Source organism: Lynx rufus, unplaced genomic scaffold (assembly GCF_022079265.1).
Source record: "Lynx rufus isolate CCGP_SWC_20201006 ecotype Redwood Valley unplaced genomic scaffold, mLynRuf1.p SCAF_2, whole genome shotgun sequence".
NCBI classification, from domain to species: Eukaryota; Metazoa; Chordata; class Mammalia; order Carnivora; family Felidae; genus Lynx; species Lynx rufus.
This window is the reverse complement of record NW_025814834.1, coordinates 103,044,269-103,059,789: the sequence shown is the minus strand read 5'-3', so window position 1 is coordinate 103,059,789 and position 15,521 is coordinate 103,044,269. Positions and strand designations below refer to the sequence as shown.

At 49.6% G+C, this 15,521-nt stretch overlaps 2 protein-coding genes across 9 annotated transcripts in view; one reads left to right on the top strand and one right to left on the bottom strand.

Moving 5' to 3' along the window:
- Positions 1-5,552: 5,552 nt before the first annotated feature.
- Positions 5,553-11,135, bottom strand: DBI (diazepam binding inhibitor, acyl-CoA binding protein). Its single transcript, XM_047085657.1, has 4 exons — positions 11,036-11,135; positions 9,861-9,978; positions 7,252-7,314; positions 5,553-5,849 (listed from the first exon to the last, which is right to left on the bottom strand). Exons 1-4 carry the CDS (start codon positions 11,042-11,044, stop codon positions 5,776-5,778), a joined length of 264 nt encoding a protein of 87 aa, XP_046941613.1. The 5' UTR covers positions 11,045-11,135; the 3' UTR covers positions 5,553-5,775.
- A 150-nt stretch (positions 11,136-11,285) lies between these two features.
- The window catches only part of CUNH2orf76 (chromosome unknown C2orf76 homolog), a 63,077-nt gene continuing 58,841 nt past the window's right edge, over positions 11,286-15,521 (top strand). For 4 of the 8 annotated variants that reach the window (XM_047084669.1, XM_047084668.1, XM_047084664.1 and 1 more), the window contains exon 1: positions 11,304-11,789. The gene's annotated coding sequence lies outside the window, so the exon portion shown is untranslated. Of the gene's footprint in view, positions 11,790-15,521 lie in introns of all 8 variants that reach the window. The other 4 variants (XM_047084672.1, XM_047084671.1, XM_047084666.1 and 1 more) reach the window with 4 other exon arrangements.

Genomic DNA, 15,521 nt, shown 5'->3' with positions numbered 1-15,521 from the left:
TCTAACACGCTGCTGGCAGCTCAAGCTTATGATTGGGAATCTCTACAGGTAGAGATTCCCAAGGATGGGGAACTTTCCATTGAGACCTGGCCAATCAAGGTGCTTCATGCTCCTGGCTATGGGATTGGTCCACTCATGGTCAGGTAGCCCAAGAAATCATTCTTGCCTAGAATTTTCGTGCTGGGATCCTTAGGAAAAAGTATCTGTGCTATATTCTAGGGTTCTATTGAGCTAATTCCTCAGGAATAGTGGAGCAGAGATATTTCCTCAAAAGAAGGGATGCTGGTCCAACTACACATGAACACAAAAGATACACAATTTAAGACTGGGAAGAGTAGGCTACTTCAGTCAGAACCTCTCAAATCCTCAAACCCTAAAAAAAGATGAATTCATTCTTTATTTATTCAAAACTCTTCTGTTGACCAATAATAGCTATCATGTATTAATTTTTCTTTTGTGTATTAGGCATTTATTCAATCCTCACTCATAGAGATGAGGCAATTTACATTTTTTTCCAACATTTATTTATTTTTGAGAGACAGAGAGTGAGCAGGGGAGGGGCAGAGAGAGAGGGAGACACAGAATCTGAAGCAGGTTCCAGGCTCTGAGCTGTCAGCACAGAACCTGACATGGGGTTCAAACTCATGAACCCTGAGACCATGACCTGAGCCAAAGTCAGAGGCTTAATCGACTGAACCACCCAGGTGCCCCAAGATCATCCCATTTTATACACAAACTATCTCAGGCTCGGAGAAGATAAGAAACTTGCTCAAAGAACAAAAGTGGTCACACCGCGATTCAAATTCAAATCTGCAAAGCCCAGGCTCCTTCCTCCCCAACATATTACCTGATGTACTGGCAGGGCCACACAGAGGCAAAACCGTGTTAAGGGTGGGGTAATCACCTCTCCAAAACCCCTCCCACTTTGCAGTCCTCCTTTTCTTTCCGCACCTCTCCTACTCAGTGGCGATGCTCTGGGGCTGGTGGGTGAATTCTCAGTGTGGTCACCTGGGCAGCAACTGAAGCTCTACCTGTTCATGATAAAACTGCTAACCCCCGTGCTTTAAGGCCCTGGATCTCTAAAACAGATGAACCCAATCGAGTGTTCGCAAGAGAGTCCTCCAGGTAATGGTGTCACATTTGCACTTGACAAAGACCTTCAGGGTCTTCTAGAGGGCTGCCGGTGGAGGGAACCAGCCCACAGGCAGCCACACAGAGTGGGCAGGCACATTAGTTTCCTGGGGTTCCTGCAACAAATCGCATAAACTAGGTAGCTTAAAACAATAGAAATTTATTCTCCCATAATTCCGGATGCCAGAATTTAAAAAAAAAAAAACTTTTTTTCCCCCAAGGGCAAGAATGTCTTTGTCGAAGTGGGATGCTGGGGCGCGGGGGGAGGGAGACTCTCAAAGGCCTGGAGCTCTCCCAGTACTCAGCTGCATGCCCCACTGTGGCTGGCAGATCCAAGTGGTGGTGACAGCCCGGGGCCAGCAGCCAGGGTCAAGGGCCCCAGAGATTACCCCTCCCCACAGTGCCGTGCCACATGCTTGCTTTCTCACCAATTTCCCTGGAAAGACTTTATCGGACTTTACAGCTACATACAAAAGGAAAATATGCGTAGTCTAGAGCTATGTTTATTCATTACTTAGCAAGGATACTCACCCCAAATCATAAAACATTCAGAAAAAGCTATCGGTTGGGGCACCTGGGTGGCTCAGTAGGTTAAGTGTTCGACTCTTGATTTCGGCTCAGGTCATGATCTCGTTGTTCGTGAGCTTGAGCCCCACGTTGGGCTCCACACTGACAGTGCAGAGCCTGCTTGGGATTCTCTCTCTCCCTCTCTCTCTCTGCCCCTCCCTCCCTCATGCTTGCTCTCTCTCTCAAACAAACAAAAAAAACTATAAAGAAAATTACCAAAAAAAAAAAAAAAAAGGAAAAGCTGTCAGTTGACCAATTCCTGGTCTTCCAAGGGTTGAGTTGTATCCAAGGCGGGGCAGTGGTGGGGGTGGTGTTGCAAAGCAGGGGCCGGATTCTCTGGATGAAGGCAGAGAGGGCATCCCAGGGCACCTCTGTTGCCCTGCAGTTTGTGGTTTACAGATCTTTCGAGGCGAAGATGGCACCTGAGCTGTCTTTCAACTCTAGACTCCTGAGGGAACTTTGCTTATTTTCTGGTCTGTTCTTAGCTACCCCATGTTCTTTCAAAAGAGAAGTCATGCAGAATCACACAAATAAATAACTAAGAGAGGAAACATTCTGATCTCTTCCTTGGGAGCTGCCAAGGGTAGAGGCGTTGTCTTGCCTTGACCCAGGCCCCAAAGGCAGAGCTCTGCTAAAGCCTGCCTCTGCTGGTTATTCTTCCTGCCCTGTCCTCAACTCCAAACACCTGTAATTTAATTTTAAACACCTTTAATCACCTGGCTACTTAAACCACCCCCTCACAGCTTCCCAGCCTGACTCACATCAAGGCAGGCATTTCCGGTGCCTTCTCTTTCCCCTCCTACGGCTTTCCTTCCTATTTATCCCGGACAATGCCCTTCTGCTCAGCCTCATTTTATTGATGAAGAAACTGAGGCATATAGTGGCAGAGCAAGTCCCTTATTGATCTTCGACACTGGTTCCCAGGCTTTTGGCTTTTGGAATTACTCTTGTGTAGGGAGAACATCCTGAGACAACCTACACTTACTTGCATTTGCAGTAACTTCCCACTTAATGGAGCCTGGCCAAGGTGGGGAACAGCCTTCTGTGGCTCTAGGTCAGGACCTGTCCGGATAATGGGGAAGGAAGTATCAAGGGTGAGGATGTGCATTAGGAAAGGCCTCCGGGCTGCTAGGAAGTTGTGTCTGCCGGGGATTGTGAGGTTCTTTACTCTATCAGCCCATTTTCTAGATGAAGAAAATGTGGCTCCAAGAAGATTCGTGATCCGGCACCTGAGAGATGGCAGTGGGATTCACGGGTGAGTCTGTCGCCAGAGGCAGATTGGAGGTAAGAAGTACCTCAGGGGAGCTGTGGATGCCTCACCGAGGAGAGGGGAAGACTGGGTGCCCTGCCCTGCTCCTCTGCCCTCCTCGTTTGTTCCCAAATGACACCCTGTGAATCCTCCCCGGGCTGTATATGGACTTCCGCAGAAGCTGTTGGAGCAGGCATGACCCCTGAGCCCACTGGTGATGTGTTCTCAGAACACCACAACTGGCTACTTTGGTAGAAATCGGTACCACTACTCTATAGTGTGTGTGTGGGGGGGTGGGGTCTGGGTGGGGATGGGGGTGCTTCAGGGCTCCTCAAACCTCGCAGAGCCTCAGAATCACCTGAGATGCTTAAAAAAGTGTGTTTCACTGGGGCCCTGCTCCATCCTGGGAGATGTGACCTGCCTCCCTGAGCCACTCCGCAGGAAGACTGGCACAGGTGGGGCGTTTCCTAGCACCTTCTGCTAGCCCAGTGAGGCAAGTGTCACCGTTGTCCTCTGAGCGACAGTGGAGATGCATGTCTGAGTGGCAGCCAGTGGCCACGAGAGAGCATGTGACAGAAGGGGACAAGCAGAGCCTTCCTGGACAGAGACTCCTGGGTTTGGATCCATTCACGTCACCTGGGCCTTAATTCCCTCATCTCAATAATGGGTCCAATAGTCCCGATTACAGAGCATTGAGGTGTGGTGCCCACTTCAAAGCAGGATTAAATTCACCAACCCGAGTGGGAGGCTGGCCCTGCGGGTTCTCACAACTGACAGCCAGTGACTGGAGGCTGCGCCAGTTGTGGGCGGACGGGCCTTTTGCTTCTGGGCTAGGTCCTTGACTCTGACAGACGTTGATTTCGAGGGACGTTCCCAGGGACAAGAGTGGTTTTCAGACTGGCGGGACAAAACTTCCGGATGAAGTGCCACACACCGGGGACCCGCTCTATGGCAGGAGTTTCTCACACAATTTCATCTCACGCGGACCCCCACCCTCGTGGTAGGCGTGCTGGGCCTGAGCCCGGAGCCAGGTTTGTGTGGACAAGAACCACGCCCTGGGCTCCATTCAGGGTGGCTTTTCCTTTGGTTTACACCAGAAGCAGCCAAAAACTGATCAAAGCAGATAATCCAGATAATAATAGGTGGGTGGCTATAGCTCCCTACTGCCTCCCTCAGGGATCATGGAAGCCTGGGAGTTCTGCGGCCTTGGTGGCTGGCACCACCAGGCTGGTGCAGGGCAACCAGGTGGGAGGAGGGCAGATCTGTGGGCCTCCTGCCCCACATGCCCTCAGTCACATTAGCGCCCAGGGGAGACTTCCACCTAAATGGCATTGCTACTCAGGAAGTCACTTCGCTCCAGTTGCACGGCTAGGCTTTGGGACTTTGACCCCATGGGGAGTAGGTTCCTGCCTACCCCTGAGCTTCTGGGCCTAGTTTTCCATGCGTAGGCTGGGCTGGAACCGGACGGTCACCGTTCTCAAAACCCACTGATGTAGTCAGATTCATGGAACGCCTCTGACCACATCTCCTTCCCAGCAGCCGCCTATCACATTTGATGACAGTCAAATTTTGTACTTTTCAACTTCATTATCAAGACTTCTCACTCTCTAGTCCCATTTTCCATCGAAGGTGTGCCGTACTCCAGCCATATCAGACAGTTGCCCTCCTTGCCGTTCCAGCACGGGTCACGCCTGGGGGGCCACCTTGTGTGGTACGGGCACCTGAGCCAGGGAGACGTGCACGTGAATGCTGGCTCTCAGATTAGTCACCAGCGGAGTGACCTTGGGCAAGTCACTGTAACTCCTGTTCTTCTGGCTGAACCATGTCTAAGACCAGGGCACAGGCTTTGGAGGGAACGGAGAGCTGCTTGGCCTTGAGGAGCTTCTCCTTGATTTCAGCCTCCGCAGCCACAGCTGCATGATGGGGAAACCCCAACCTTCCTTGCAAGACCGTGGAAACGAGTGGAGTAGAACATCTGGTGAGGAGGGCCTGCCAGCTCTTTTTTTTCTTTTCAGCAACCTACACCCACCAGGGTCGAGCTCCAGCCTTTCTTCTCTGTAACCTTAACCCCTGGCCTCTGGGGTCCTGATCTCCTTTTTTCCCTGCTAAGCACCCACACCACCCGACTCGGTTATGCCCGCCCAGCTGCCTGTGAGCCTGGGGCTCTGTGGATGCCCCGTGGCAGGTATAGTTCATTCCTGACAGGGGCCTCTGGCCTTGTTCATTTGTTCTGGAACCACGGACTGGATGGACCTCAGACGAACCTTAAATATTTGTCAACCCTGCTTTCCTCAGAGCTTGAGGCCAGCAATGTCCCCAGCACAGGACTGGCAGTCCCTGCGGCCTGAAGTCTCAGCCAGCGCATGCAACTGATGTGGCTGGAATGGGGAGGAACAAGGAGTTAGGAAAAGCGATTTCTCTAATTCTTTTCCTCCCCATCAGAGGTGTGTGCACTTCAGGCTTAGACTAGGTGGGTCCCCTACCTCGCACCCTAGCAGAGTGGAGGGTGAGCTCCAACGCTTCCAGACAAATCTTTAGAAAAAGGAAGTGAGGAAGAGCCATTAGAACGGAGGAAGCGATTTCAAGAACTCTGATTACCAAAGACTTAAAGTAACAAATGCACTTTTAATTGATCTACAGATAAAAACTACTCAGAGCACGTCAGTAACCATTTCAGCCCCTACTCTGTTAGGGCCGTATCCTGTAGAGTCTTCAGGATCTAGGTTAATGGGCTATTTTCATCATTTCTCATCATCCACAGCATTAGAAAAACAAGGCATTGTTATCAGTTTAGATGAAATGCATCGCCGGCAGCCAAATCCAGTTCCTTATATTCCATATTTTTTCTTTAGCTCTTCTACTTTGTTGATGTAAGCTTTCATGGCATCTTCCTTGGAAGTCCCTGGAAGGAGTCAACAGGGTTATTGGTCAGAGAGGCAGCACGGTAGGAAAGCAGCAGACTGGAGCCCTAGACAGCCCCCAGTTTTAATGCTCTGAGGCTCAGTTTCCCTTGTAAAGTGGGGATTCCACTACCTGCACCTCACAGGCTTGGCCTGAAATACTCAAGGCTCCTGGCCCACGGTGAATGCTCCACAGAGTCCTGAACCCATAACGTGTATACAGCTGTCCTGAGGCTTGTCATTGGCCTGCCGGCCACGTGAGTCCCCCACTGCTGGAATGAGCGGTCAACCTGAGCCTGGGGAGAGAGGCTGGACACTCTGGACAGGCAGGAAAGCCTAACACGGGGAGCTGTAGTGACTTTAGTCGTCCTGCTTCCTCTCATGGTTGGCTTTGGCCTATCAAGTAGCCCTCTGCCGGGCTCTTATCTGCCAGATGTGGCCATGAAAAAGCAAAGCCAGATGCCCTCTTCTCCCCAGAGGGAAGCTGTGAGTAAAGTTTCATGAACTCTGAGTGAAACCAGCTGGCTCATGGAGTGGAAGGAGGCAAAGTTTTGCCTTCGTGCTGCGGTCCAAAGGGCACTGACCTCAGCAGTAACACCCAGTTTCCTGGGTTCTGCGGTGAAGGGGAGATACGCCGGGAATCCGAGTGCTTTCTGGAGCATTGGAGAGTACACGGACACTGGGACAGAAATGCCCAGTGACAACGGGCAGTCAGACGGGCATTCCTGTCCTAGTTCCTTGCAAATCCTAGGAGTGTATTTATTGTATTCTGGCCCTTTTTGAATTCAAGGGTTTTCCATTTGCAGGAAGACAGAGGGCTTATTCAGAAATGAGCTAGCAAGAACACAAAAGCTGGCAGGCACTTCACTGCCAACTTGTGGGTCCTGCTGCTGCAGGTGGCACGTGATTAAGCCGGAGCCGGGCTCCTTCTTGGCTGCCGTTGCTTAGCATATAATAGCTCCATTCAGGGGCCTACGATGTGCCAGCAGCCTGCCATGCATTAGCTCATTCCTTTCTTTTATGTGCCTTTCTGGCTGGAGGGGAGCTGGGGAAGGCTGCTTGGGTAGGGGGTCACTACCCCGCCTTGTCGGGGAGAGGAAGGTGCGGGAATATACGGAAAACCCAGGCCAACTAATTACCTCCCAGCCTTTTCTCAGTAACCTGGTCCCCAGCCCCTCCTCTCCCAATGATGCCATTGCGCAGAGATGGTGCTCTTGGAGGAGGCATACATGGTATTAGAAGAAAAAGTAGGTGGCCCAGTTTTTTTCCATTCTGGCTAGGTTAGGCCGGTTTCTAGCATGGGCCTCATCCACTTTGTTTTCTCTCTTCACCCCTAACACTTCATAATGAAGAGTGTTTCATTACTGGGCTTCACAAACCAGGGAAACTGATGAGAACAATCACCTTTCAGCTGATTCCAGGCATCCCACTTGGCCTTGCCTTTGAGATCCAACAGTCCAGGCCGTTCTGAAACAAGGGAAGAAAGGACATTAGATCCGCTTCAAGCCTTTTTAAAATGTTTTATTGATTTTTGAAAGAGTGCGTGTGCATGCGTGGGGGAGAGGCAGAGAGGGGCAGGGGCAGAGGATCTAAAGCAGGCTCTGCGCTGAGAGCAGGCGGCAACCTGATACGGGGCTTGAACTCATGAACCGTGAGATCACGACCTGAACCGAAGTCCGACCCTCAACCGGCTGAGCCACCCAGGTGCCCCGGATCTGCTTCAAGTTCTAACAGAGAACATTATCGATGTTCTTGCCCTGAAAGCCATCTTTCACTTCATCTGTTCCTTCCAGGCTCTGTTATGGAGTTAAATGGGTCTAGCATAGCGGGTTCTGCCTTTAGAAACCCAGATGTACAGAAACCCAAACTTATGATCTAAAGAAAACGGTAAGAAAACTTTTCATTACTAGATGGTCTTTGTTTTAAAAGTTAAACAACTCCAAGATTTCTTTTTTCTTTTTATTTAAAAAAAATTTTTTTTGATGTTTATTTATTTTTGAGACAGAGAGAGACACAGCATGAGCAGGGAAGGGGCAGAGAGAGAGGGAGACACAGAATGTGAAGCAGGCTCCAGGCTCTGAGCTGTCAGCACAGAGCCCGACGTGGGGCTCGAACTCACGAACTGTGACATCATGACCTGAGCCGAAGTCGGATGCCCAACTGACTGAGCCGCCCAGGTGCCCCTCCAAGATTTCTTTTAAAAGGCATACTTAAAAACATTTTTTTTTTTTTTTAAAACAAGTACTACATCCATTTATATGGCTTAAAATCTGAATGCTATAAAGAGGGCTACTATAAAGTTTCCCTCCGACCCCTGCTCTCAGCCACCCGGTTCTTCTCCTTCATGCTATTATTGCTATCAGTTTTCTGGGAGTCCCTTCCTGTGAACAGTCTGTTCATATCCTTGCCCCATTTTTCTACCAAATTGTTAGTCTAATTCTTGATGATTTGTGGGCAGTTGTTCCCCCCGAAGGCAAAGCATCCTTCAAGTTAAAGCATGATTTTATGCTTCCAGGCCTGTCATCAGCTGCACCTGGGAAACACCCTCGCCACCTCCCCGCTGACCTATTTTACCGCCATACCGAGAGCAAAGGCAAAAGGAGCAGTGGCAGTGCCCACCGCCGGGACCACTGTGTCTGAGAAACATCAAGTCTCCGCAGGTGCTTTCAGGGAGGTATTCCCAGGGGTACCAGGAGGTGCACCTGCAGAGTCATCATCTAGGAGAGCAAGCGCACTCCAACAGCCCTTTTTGTGCAGATGGAGACATACATTTGCACTAACTCAGGGCCACCTGCCTCTTGTGGCACCTGATAGGTGACTTGTGCGACTGAGGACTGAGCTTTGGATTTTTTTTTTTTTAACTCTTTCTAATTTAAATTTAGATGGACACACGTGGCTAGTGGTGACTGTATCTGGATGGTGCGGCCCTAGAAGGAGCCGAAGCCTCCGCAGTCAGGAAATGAGAGTTACTCAAGCCAGTCTATGTGTGCTCCTGCAAAAGAAGGGCAGAGGCCAGTGTCTGTGAAAATCCTGTCTGGGAGAAAAGCATCTCAGCCCCTCCGGCCACCCCCACTTCATCTCTCCCCCCTCTCCCTGGGAGGATAGAGAATTTATTAACCTAGCATAAAACTCATCTTTGCCCCTAGACCTCTCTCAGCTAAGCCCTTCCTGTGAACTTTAATTTGGTGCTGCTCATGATCCTTAGCTCTGGGCACCATCTCCTGCTTCCAGATGGCTGGCAGCCACCGACTTGCTCCACCCTCCACCCCAACTGCAGTGGAACTGGGGGCCATGCCACCCTCCTGAACAGACAAGGGGGTGACCTCCTTCTGGGCTGCCATGGCCACCGCCTCTGAGCCCTTGCATAGAGTGAATCGTGCTGTTGCCTCAGTATACAGCTGGGTTTCAGGGACTTAGGGGAGGAATAAAAACCGTCCAAGGGGGGAAAGGCTGTCTTCAGACTATGGTAGTCTAGACTATGGCCTCAAAATCTGTACCAAGATTTTTTGATAGGCGAGAAATGGTCATCAGGGCTGTGGTCAGCAAAACGGCTTCTGACCTGCCACAGGAAGCCAGCTGCTTCTCTGCTCCCGATATCAGGCTGCCAAGTGCTCTGACTTCCGTCCTGTCTGGGGAGGCATGTTACTGAAGCAGCGTAGTTCAACAAAGCTACTACTGAGTTGAGACCAAGTCTCTTCCAAGCTGGGGTCTTTGCTTCTTCCCAAGTAGATGCAAAATGCTGGTGATACCCCGTAAAGTCCTCCCCAAACTCGGGTTTGAATTCTGCGACCTGAGCCACTGAGAACAGTGCAGGGTCTGTGAGTCCCATTCAGGAACGTGATCTTCGTGAGGAGCGGGGGGAGCCCCATGAACTATTACCATGTCCCACGTGAAGAGTAGGGCTTCGGGCGGTTTTGAGAGTGCAGTTCCCACAGATTAGAAGAGCTCCAGCACCCATCAAGGCTGCTGAGCCTGCTTTGACGCGGGGCCTTCCCAAGCTCATCTCAGCATACCTGTGTTTATGTCACCCACAGTTGCTTGTTTGTAGTGGCCGTAGATGAACAACATCTCATCATCTGCTGGCTTGGTCTTGAGGTGCTTAACATCCTCAGCAGCTTTGTCAAACTCAGCCTAAACGTGGGGGAGAGGAAAGGCCTAAATAGAGCTCAGTAATGGGGAAAGACAGGTTGGAAAGGCAGCACTCCTGAGATGCCCCTGAGGAAAAGCAGTGTGTCTTCTCATCTCCCCAAGAGGGAAGCCAGAAAGATTCAGCAAAACAAGGAAGGGAAGCACATTGGTTCACTCATTCGATGGACAACTATGTACTGGATGCTCTCACTATTTATCAGGTGCTAGAAACACAGCGGTGAAGGAGGAAGGTTAGGTGTGCCTGCAGTAGGCATTCACTTCATTGAAAAAGCAGCGTGGCCAACTGCCTGACCACCCCTGGGCCAGGCCGGGGTCCCAATAAAGCCTCGACTTGTGGATGGGACTAGCACAGCGTGTTTGAAACAGCTGAGATGGGTACAGTTTTGAGTGCGGCTGGCCAGAGGCCATTGGACCCCTCCCCGCCTGGGACCAGGCGTCCAGCGCCGACCTCTCTCCTGGTGTTCCAATTGGAGAGAGGTGATGAGTCAGAGGTCATTCCACACAGCTCGGTCTCAGAAAAGAGGCTACATTCCAAGGAGGGAAAGGCCTCTGGGTCACCTCTCCCCTTCTCGTACGTTGGACACTCGGCCCCTGAGTCCCCTGACCTCTAAACTGTTAACAACCACTTCCTTGCTTTCCCATTCTGCATGGCTTCCCTACTCTTGCCCTGACCTTCCGGATGGGGAACTCGGTCCCCTTGCTCCTTCAATCCATGCAACCCTCTACCTGCCACCTTTGTCCTTAGGACCCTCTTCTCCAACTCCTGTTCCTGCCTCACCGCGGAGTCCACCCCACGGGCAACTTCCCAGCAGTTACCGGTGGGTAGCTAAGTCCAAACCTGGAAAGTTCCGCTCACAAAGCTCTGTGCAAAGAGTCAGAGCTGGGCACGGGTCCAGGAGGCACAGCGGGGCCGGGACGGGAAAGACTCTGCGGAGTTCTGCTTACGGGATAGTACCCCCCTCGACCCCCCCCCCCCCCCCCCCCCCCCCAGTTTCTAGCCCCGCCGCACCTTGGCAGCCAGGCTAGGCACGCGCTATACCTGAGACATGCCGGCGGGGTTGCAAGGATTCCAGAAAGTGAGCGCAGGCGGCCAAGAGCAGGAAGCAGTAGCACAAGACTCGACTGGCAGCGCCTTTAGAGGCGCAGCCGCAGGCGGCTCCAACCGGGCCAGGCCAGCGACAGGCAGCCAATCAGAAGCCAGTCTCACGCGGGGGGCGTGTTCAGCCTCCGCCGCGCGGCCAACCTCTCCCGAACCCACGTGGGTTTACTCGCGCAGGCGCAGAGAGGAGCCGAACGGGACGCCGGGAACAGGTCTGGGCCGCGGAAGTCGGGCGTGCTTGTGGGTCCGTGCAGGCAGGTCCGAGCGGGGTTCAGCTCCGGGCCGCCGCGGGGGAATGCACCGCGGGGCAGAGAGGAAGGGGCGGTGGCTGAAGAGCAGAGGCTTTTAAATTTGTTTCATTAAATCGTGTATCTGGAGTGAAGAGCCCGGAAGTTGCGGCTCTGGACTAGCAACCTCTCAGGCCTGGGGAGGGCGAGTGCGCTCCGCTCCTCTCGGGGGTCTAGAGGAGACCCTCCGGGATCGGTCCGTGGAGAACTGCGCCGTGGGAAGTTGGACCGGCCCCAGAAAGGCGAAGCCGAGGCCTCTTCCTCTGAGCTTTGGGCGTGTCTGTGACCTGCCGGTGGCTTTAAGTTTGCGGTCCTGCAATGCACAGTTTTGTGTTGCATTTCTCCATCGGATGCATTAAAAGCTTTGCCAGTGTCTTATTTGCCTTAACAAACCCCGCCCGGACCAGGTACCCAGCAAGTGTCTGTCAAGTGAATGACTCTTCATTGACAAATGTTTACTGAACTCTCTGCTACCTAACTTGCGCTCTTTTAGACCTTGAGGATACAGCAGTGAAGGAAACAGATAAATTCCTGCATTCCTGGAACATTGGGGATACTGGTTAACAAAATAAGTAGAAAGTTTGTTAGGGGGATAGGGGGTTGGAAGTTTAGTTTTACATGGGAGGTGGAGGGCAAGGGAAGGTAACATTTGAGAAAGCCCCTCAACAGAATTTCCAGGCAGAAAGTAAGTGTAAAGGTGTGACCAGGGAGTGGAGGGAAAGAGAAGAAAGAGAGGAGACTGGAGAGTTGAAAGAGGTGGCAGGCTGGCTAGGTGACGGAGAGCGTGGCCTTTATAGGTACTATATGGTACTTTTATTTTGAGATGGGAAGTCAGGCTTTTAAGCAGAGGATGAGACACTGAGGGGGCAGGTCTTTACAAAGTTAGGGTGATATTCTCCATGGGAACAGAAAGGAGCAGCACAGGTGGATGGCAGAGTTTGAGGATGATAAGAATTTTCTGGTAGTGGTTACAAAGCTGGCTGAAGGGAGGGAATTGATGGAAAATTCTCTGGAGATCATTTAAAAAAAGATGGGGCTCCTGGGTGGCTCATTCCGTCAAGTATCCGACTCTAGATTTTGGCCCAAATCATGTTCTCACCATTGTGAGATTGAGCCCCATGTCCGGCTCTGCGCTGACAGTGGGGAGCCTGCTTGGGATTCTCGTTCTCTCTCTCAAAATAGATAAAAATAAACTTGAAAAAAAGGAAAGGAGATGATTCCTCTTCAATTCCTAATTTGTGTCAAGAGGTCTAGACTACAAATCCACACCCCCCTCTCCCCAATTTATGGCTATAGGAGTTTAGAAAGAAAGGTGGGGTGGAAGCTTTCGGAGGTAATTTCCTAACTACTGGTAGGCCAGCCTTTATAAAATGTGGGAAGAAGTGGAGGCCAGTAGCAGAGAACAAATCTGGAGGCTTTATTTTAGTCTCTGTGTAATTTTGGTAGACAAAGCAAAGCCAAACAAATTGACAAAAAGTTTGGAGTTACACTGGGGGAGATTACATTTGAATCTTAAGAAGTACGGTTTTTTTTCCCAAAGTGACAATTCAGAGCTGTTTTTGTTTTTGTTTTTATTTTTATTTTTTTAAATCCCCTTCTGAGGCACAGATGAAGCCTGGATTCATTTCTGTTCCATCATGTAGTGCTTACAGATGGGCTAATGGGAATTCAGATTATTGCCTGTGTGGGTCAGATTTCTAGTCAAATGTATCTTAAAGTCACTAGGTTTTAACATTAGGTTATTATGTTTGGCACATTTGAAAAGATTAGGTAGCTCTGACCGTGTAACTTCATATTCCTCAGAGATTGGTTGATGTGATTGAGTTTTGACTGGACGCTGTAGAAAGCAGGGCTAGTGTTTTAACATGGTAGTCTCCAGTTTATTTTATCTTTTATTTTTATTTTATTTTTGCTAGAGCGTAAGCGGGGAAGGGGTAGAGAGAGGGGGACAGAGGATCTGAAGTGGGCTCTGTGCTGACAGTAGAGAACCTGATGTGGGGCTTGAACTCCCGAACCGCAAGATCATGACCTGAGCTGAAGTCAGACGTTCAACCCACTGAACCACCCGGGTGCCCCTCCAGTTTGTTTGTTTGTTTAATTTTCAAAAATTTCTCATTTTTTCCTTCAAATTTTTATTTAAATTCTGGTTAACATACAGTGCATTATTGGTTTTAAGAGTAGAATTCAGTGGTTCATACAACTGAATATACAACACCTAGTGCTTAATATACAACAACTTAATATACAACACCTAGGGCTCATCATAACAGGTGTTCTCCTTAATACCCATCTAGCCCATCCCCCACCCACCTGCCTCCATCACCTTTGTTCTTTATCGTTTAGAGATCTCTTGTGGTTTGTTTCCCTCTCTTCCCCCCACCCCGTATGTTCATTTGTTTCTTAAATTACACGTGTGAGTGAAATCATATGGTGTTTGTCTTTTTCTCACTTACTTCTCTTAGCATAATACACTCTAGCTCCATCCATGTTCTTCCAAATGGCAAGATGTCCTTTTTGATGGCTGAGTAGTATTCCATTGTGTATATATACCACATCGTCTTTGCCCATTCATCAGTTGATGGATATTTGGGCGCTTTCCATAGTTTGGCTATTATTGATAATGCTGCTGTAAACATCAGGGTGCATGTACCTCTTTGAATCTGTATTTTTGTATCCTTTGGGTAAATAACCTAGTAGTGCAATTGCTGGGCCATAGGGTAGTTCTATTTTTAACTTTTTGAGGAACCTCCATACTGTTCTCCAGAGTGGCTGCACCAATTTGCATTCCCACCAGCAGTGCAAGAGGGTTCCCGTTTCTCCACATCGTTGTCAACACCTGTTGTTCCTTGTGTTAACTTAATTAAAAAAAATTTTTTTTTTGCATTTATTTATTTTTGAGAGACAGAGACAGTATGAGCAGGGGAGGGGCAGAGAGAGAGGGAGATAACAGAATCAGAAGCAGGCTCCAGGCTCCGAGCTGTCAGCGCAGAGCCCGATGCGGGGCTTGAACCCATGAACCGTGAGTTCATGACCTGAGCCGAAGTCGGATGCTTAACCGACTGAGCCACCCAGGCGCCCCTGTGTTACTTAATTTTAGCCATTCTGACAGATGTGAGGTGGTAACTCATTGTGCTGATGATTTGTATTTCCCTGATGATGAATGATGTTGAGCATCTTTTTATGTGTCTGTTTGCCATCTGGATATCTTCTTTGGAAAAATGTCGCTCTTCTGCTCATTTCTTACTTGGATTCTTTGTTTTTTGGGTGCTCAGGTTGGTAAGTTCTTTATCAATTTTGGATACTAACCCTTTATCCGATATGTCATTTGCAAATCTCCTCCCGTTGTGTAGGCTGCCTTTGAGTTTTGTTGATTATTTCCTTTGCTGTGCAGAAGAGAAGCTTTTTATTTTGATGAAGCACCAATAGTTCATTTTGCTTTGTTTCCCTTGCCTCGGGTGACGTGTCGAGTGAGAAGTTGCTATGGCCAAGGTCAAAAAGGTTGCTGCCTGTGTTCCCCTCTAGAATTTTGATGCTTTCCTGTCTCACATTTAGGTCTTTCATCCATTTTGAATTTATTTTTGTGTATGGTGTAAGAAAGTGGTCCAGTTTCATTCTTCTGCATGTTGCTGTCCGGTTTTTCCAACACCGTTTGCTGAAGAGACTGTCCTTTTTCCATTGGGTATTCTTCTCTGCTTTGTCGAAGATCAGTTGACCATATAGTTGTGGGGGCAATCTCCAATTTAAGTGGAGTTGATTTGTTGGTTGCTTGTTTGGAATATGCTCCACATTCCTAAAACAAAGCACTTTTTCACATGATGGTTTTGTGCCCAGGTGAATCCACAAAAGTTGCTTAATGCAGTTGAACTATGGAACTAGTGAGGATTGCGGATCCCAGGGAGCAGGGTGCTAAGTGGTTTTTCGTGTTGCGGAGCCCCCGCTAGGCCAGGTTTTGAAACAGGTGAAGGCATGCCCTCCAGCCTGCTTCCTGCTTCCTTCCCTCAGGGACTCATTTTGGGTAATTTCTACCTAAGGAAATGATGTCTTAAGGCCTCCACTTACTGCTTCTAGTCTATGCAGTTGGAATGACATTTAGCTTTTAACCTAAAGAGATAATAGCAAGCCGGCATCTGCGATTTAGT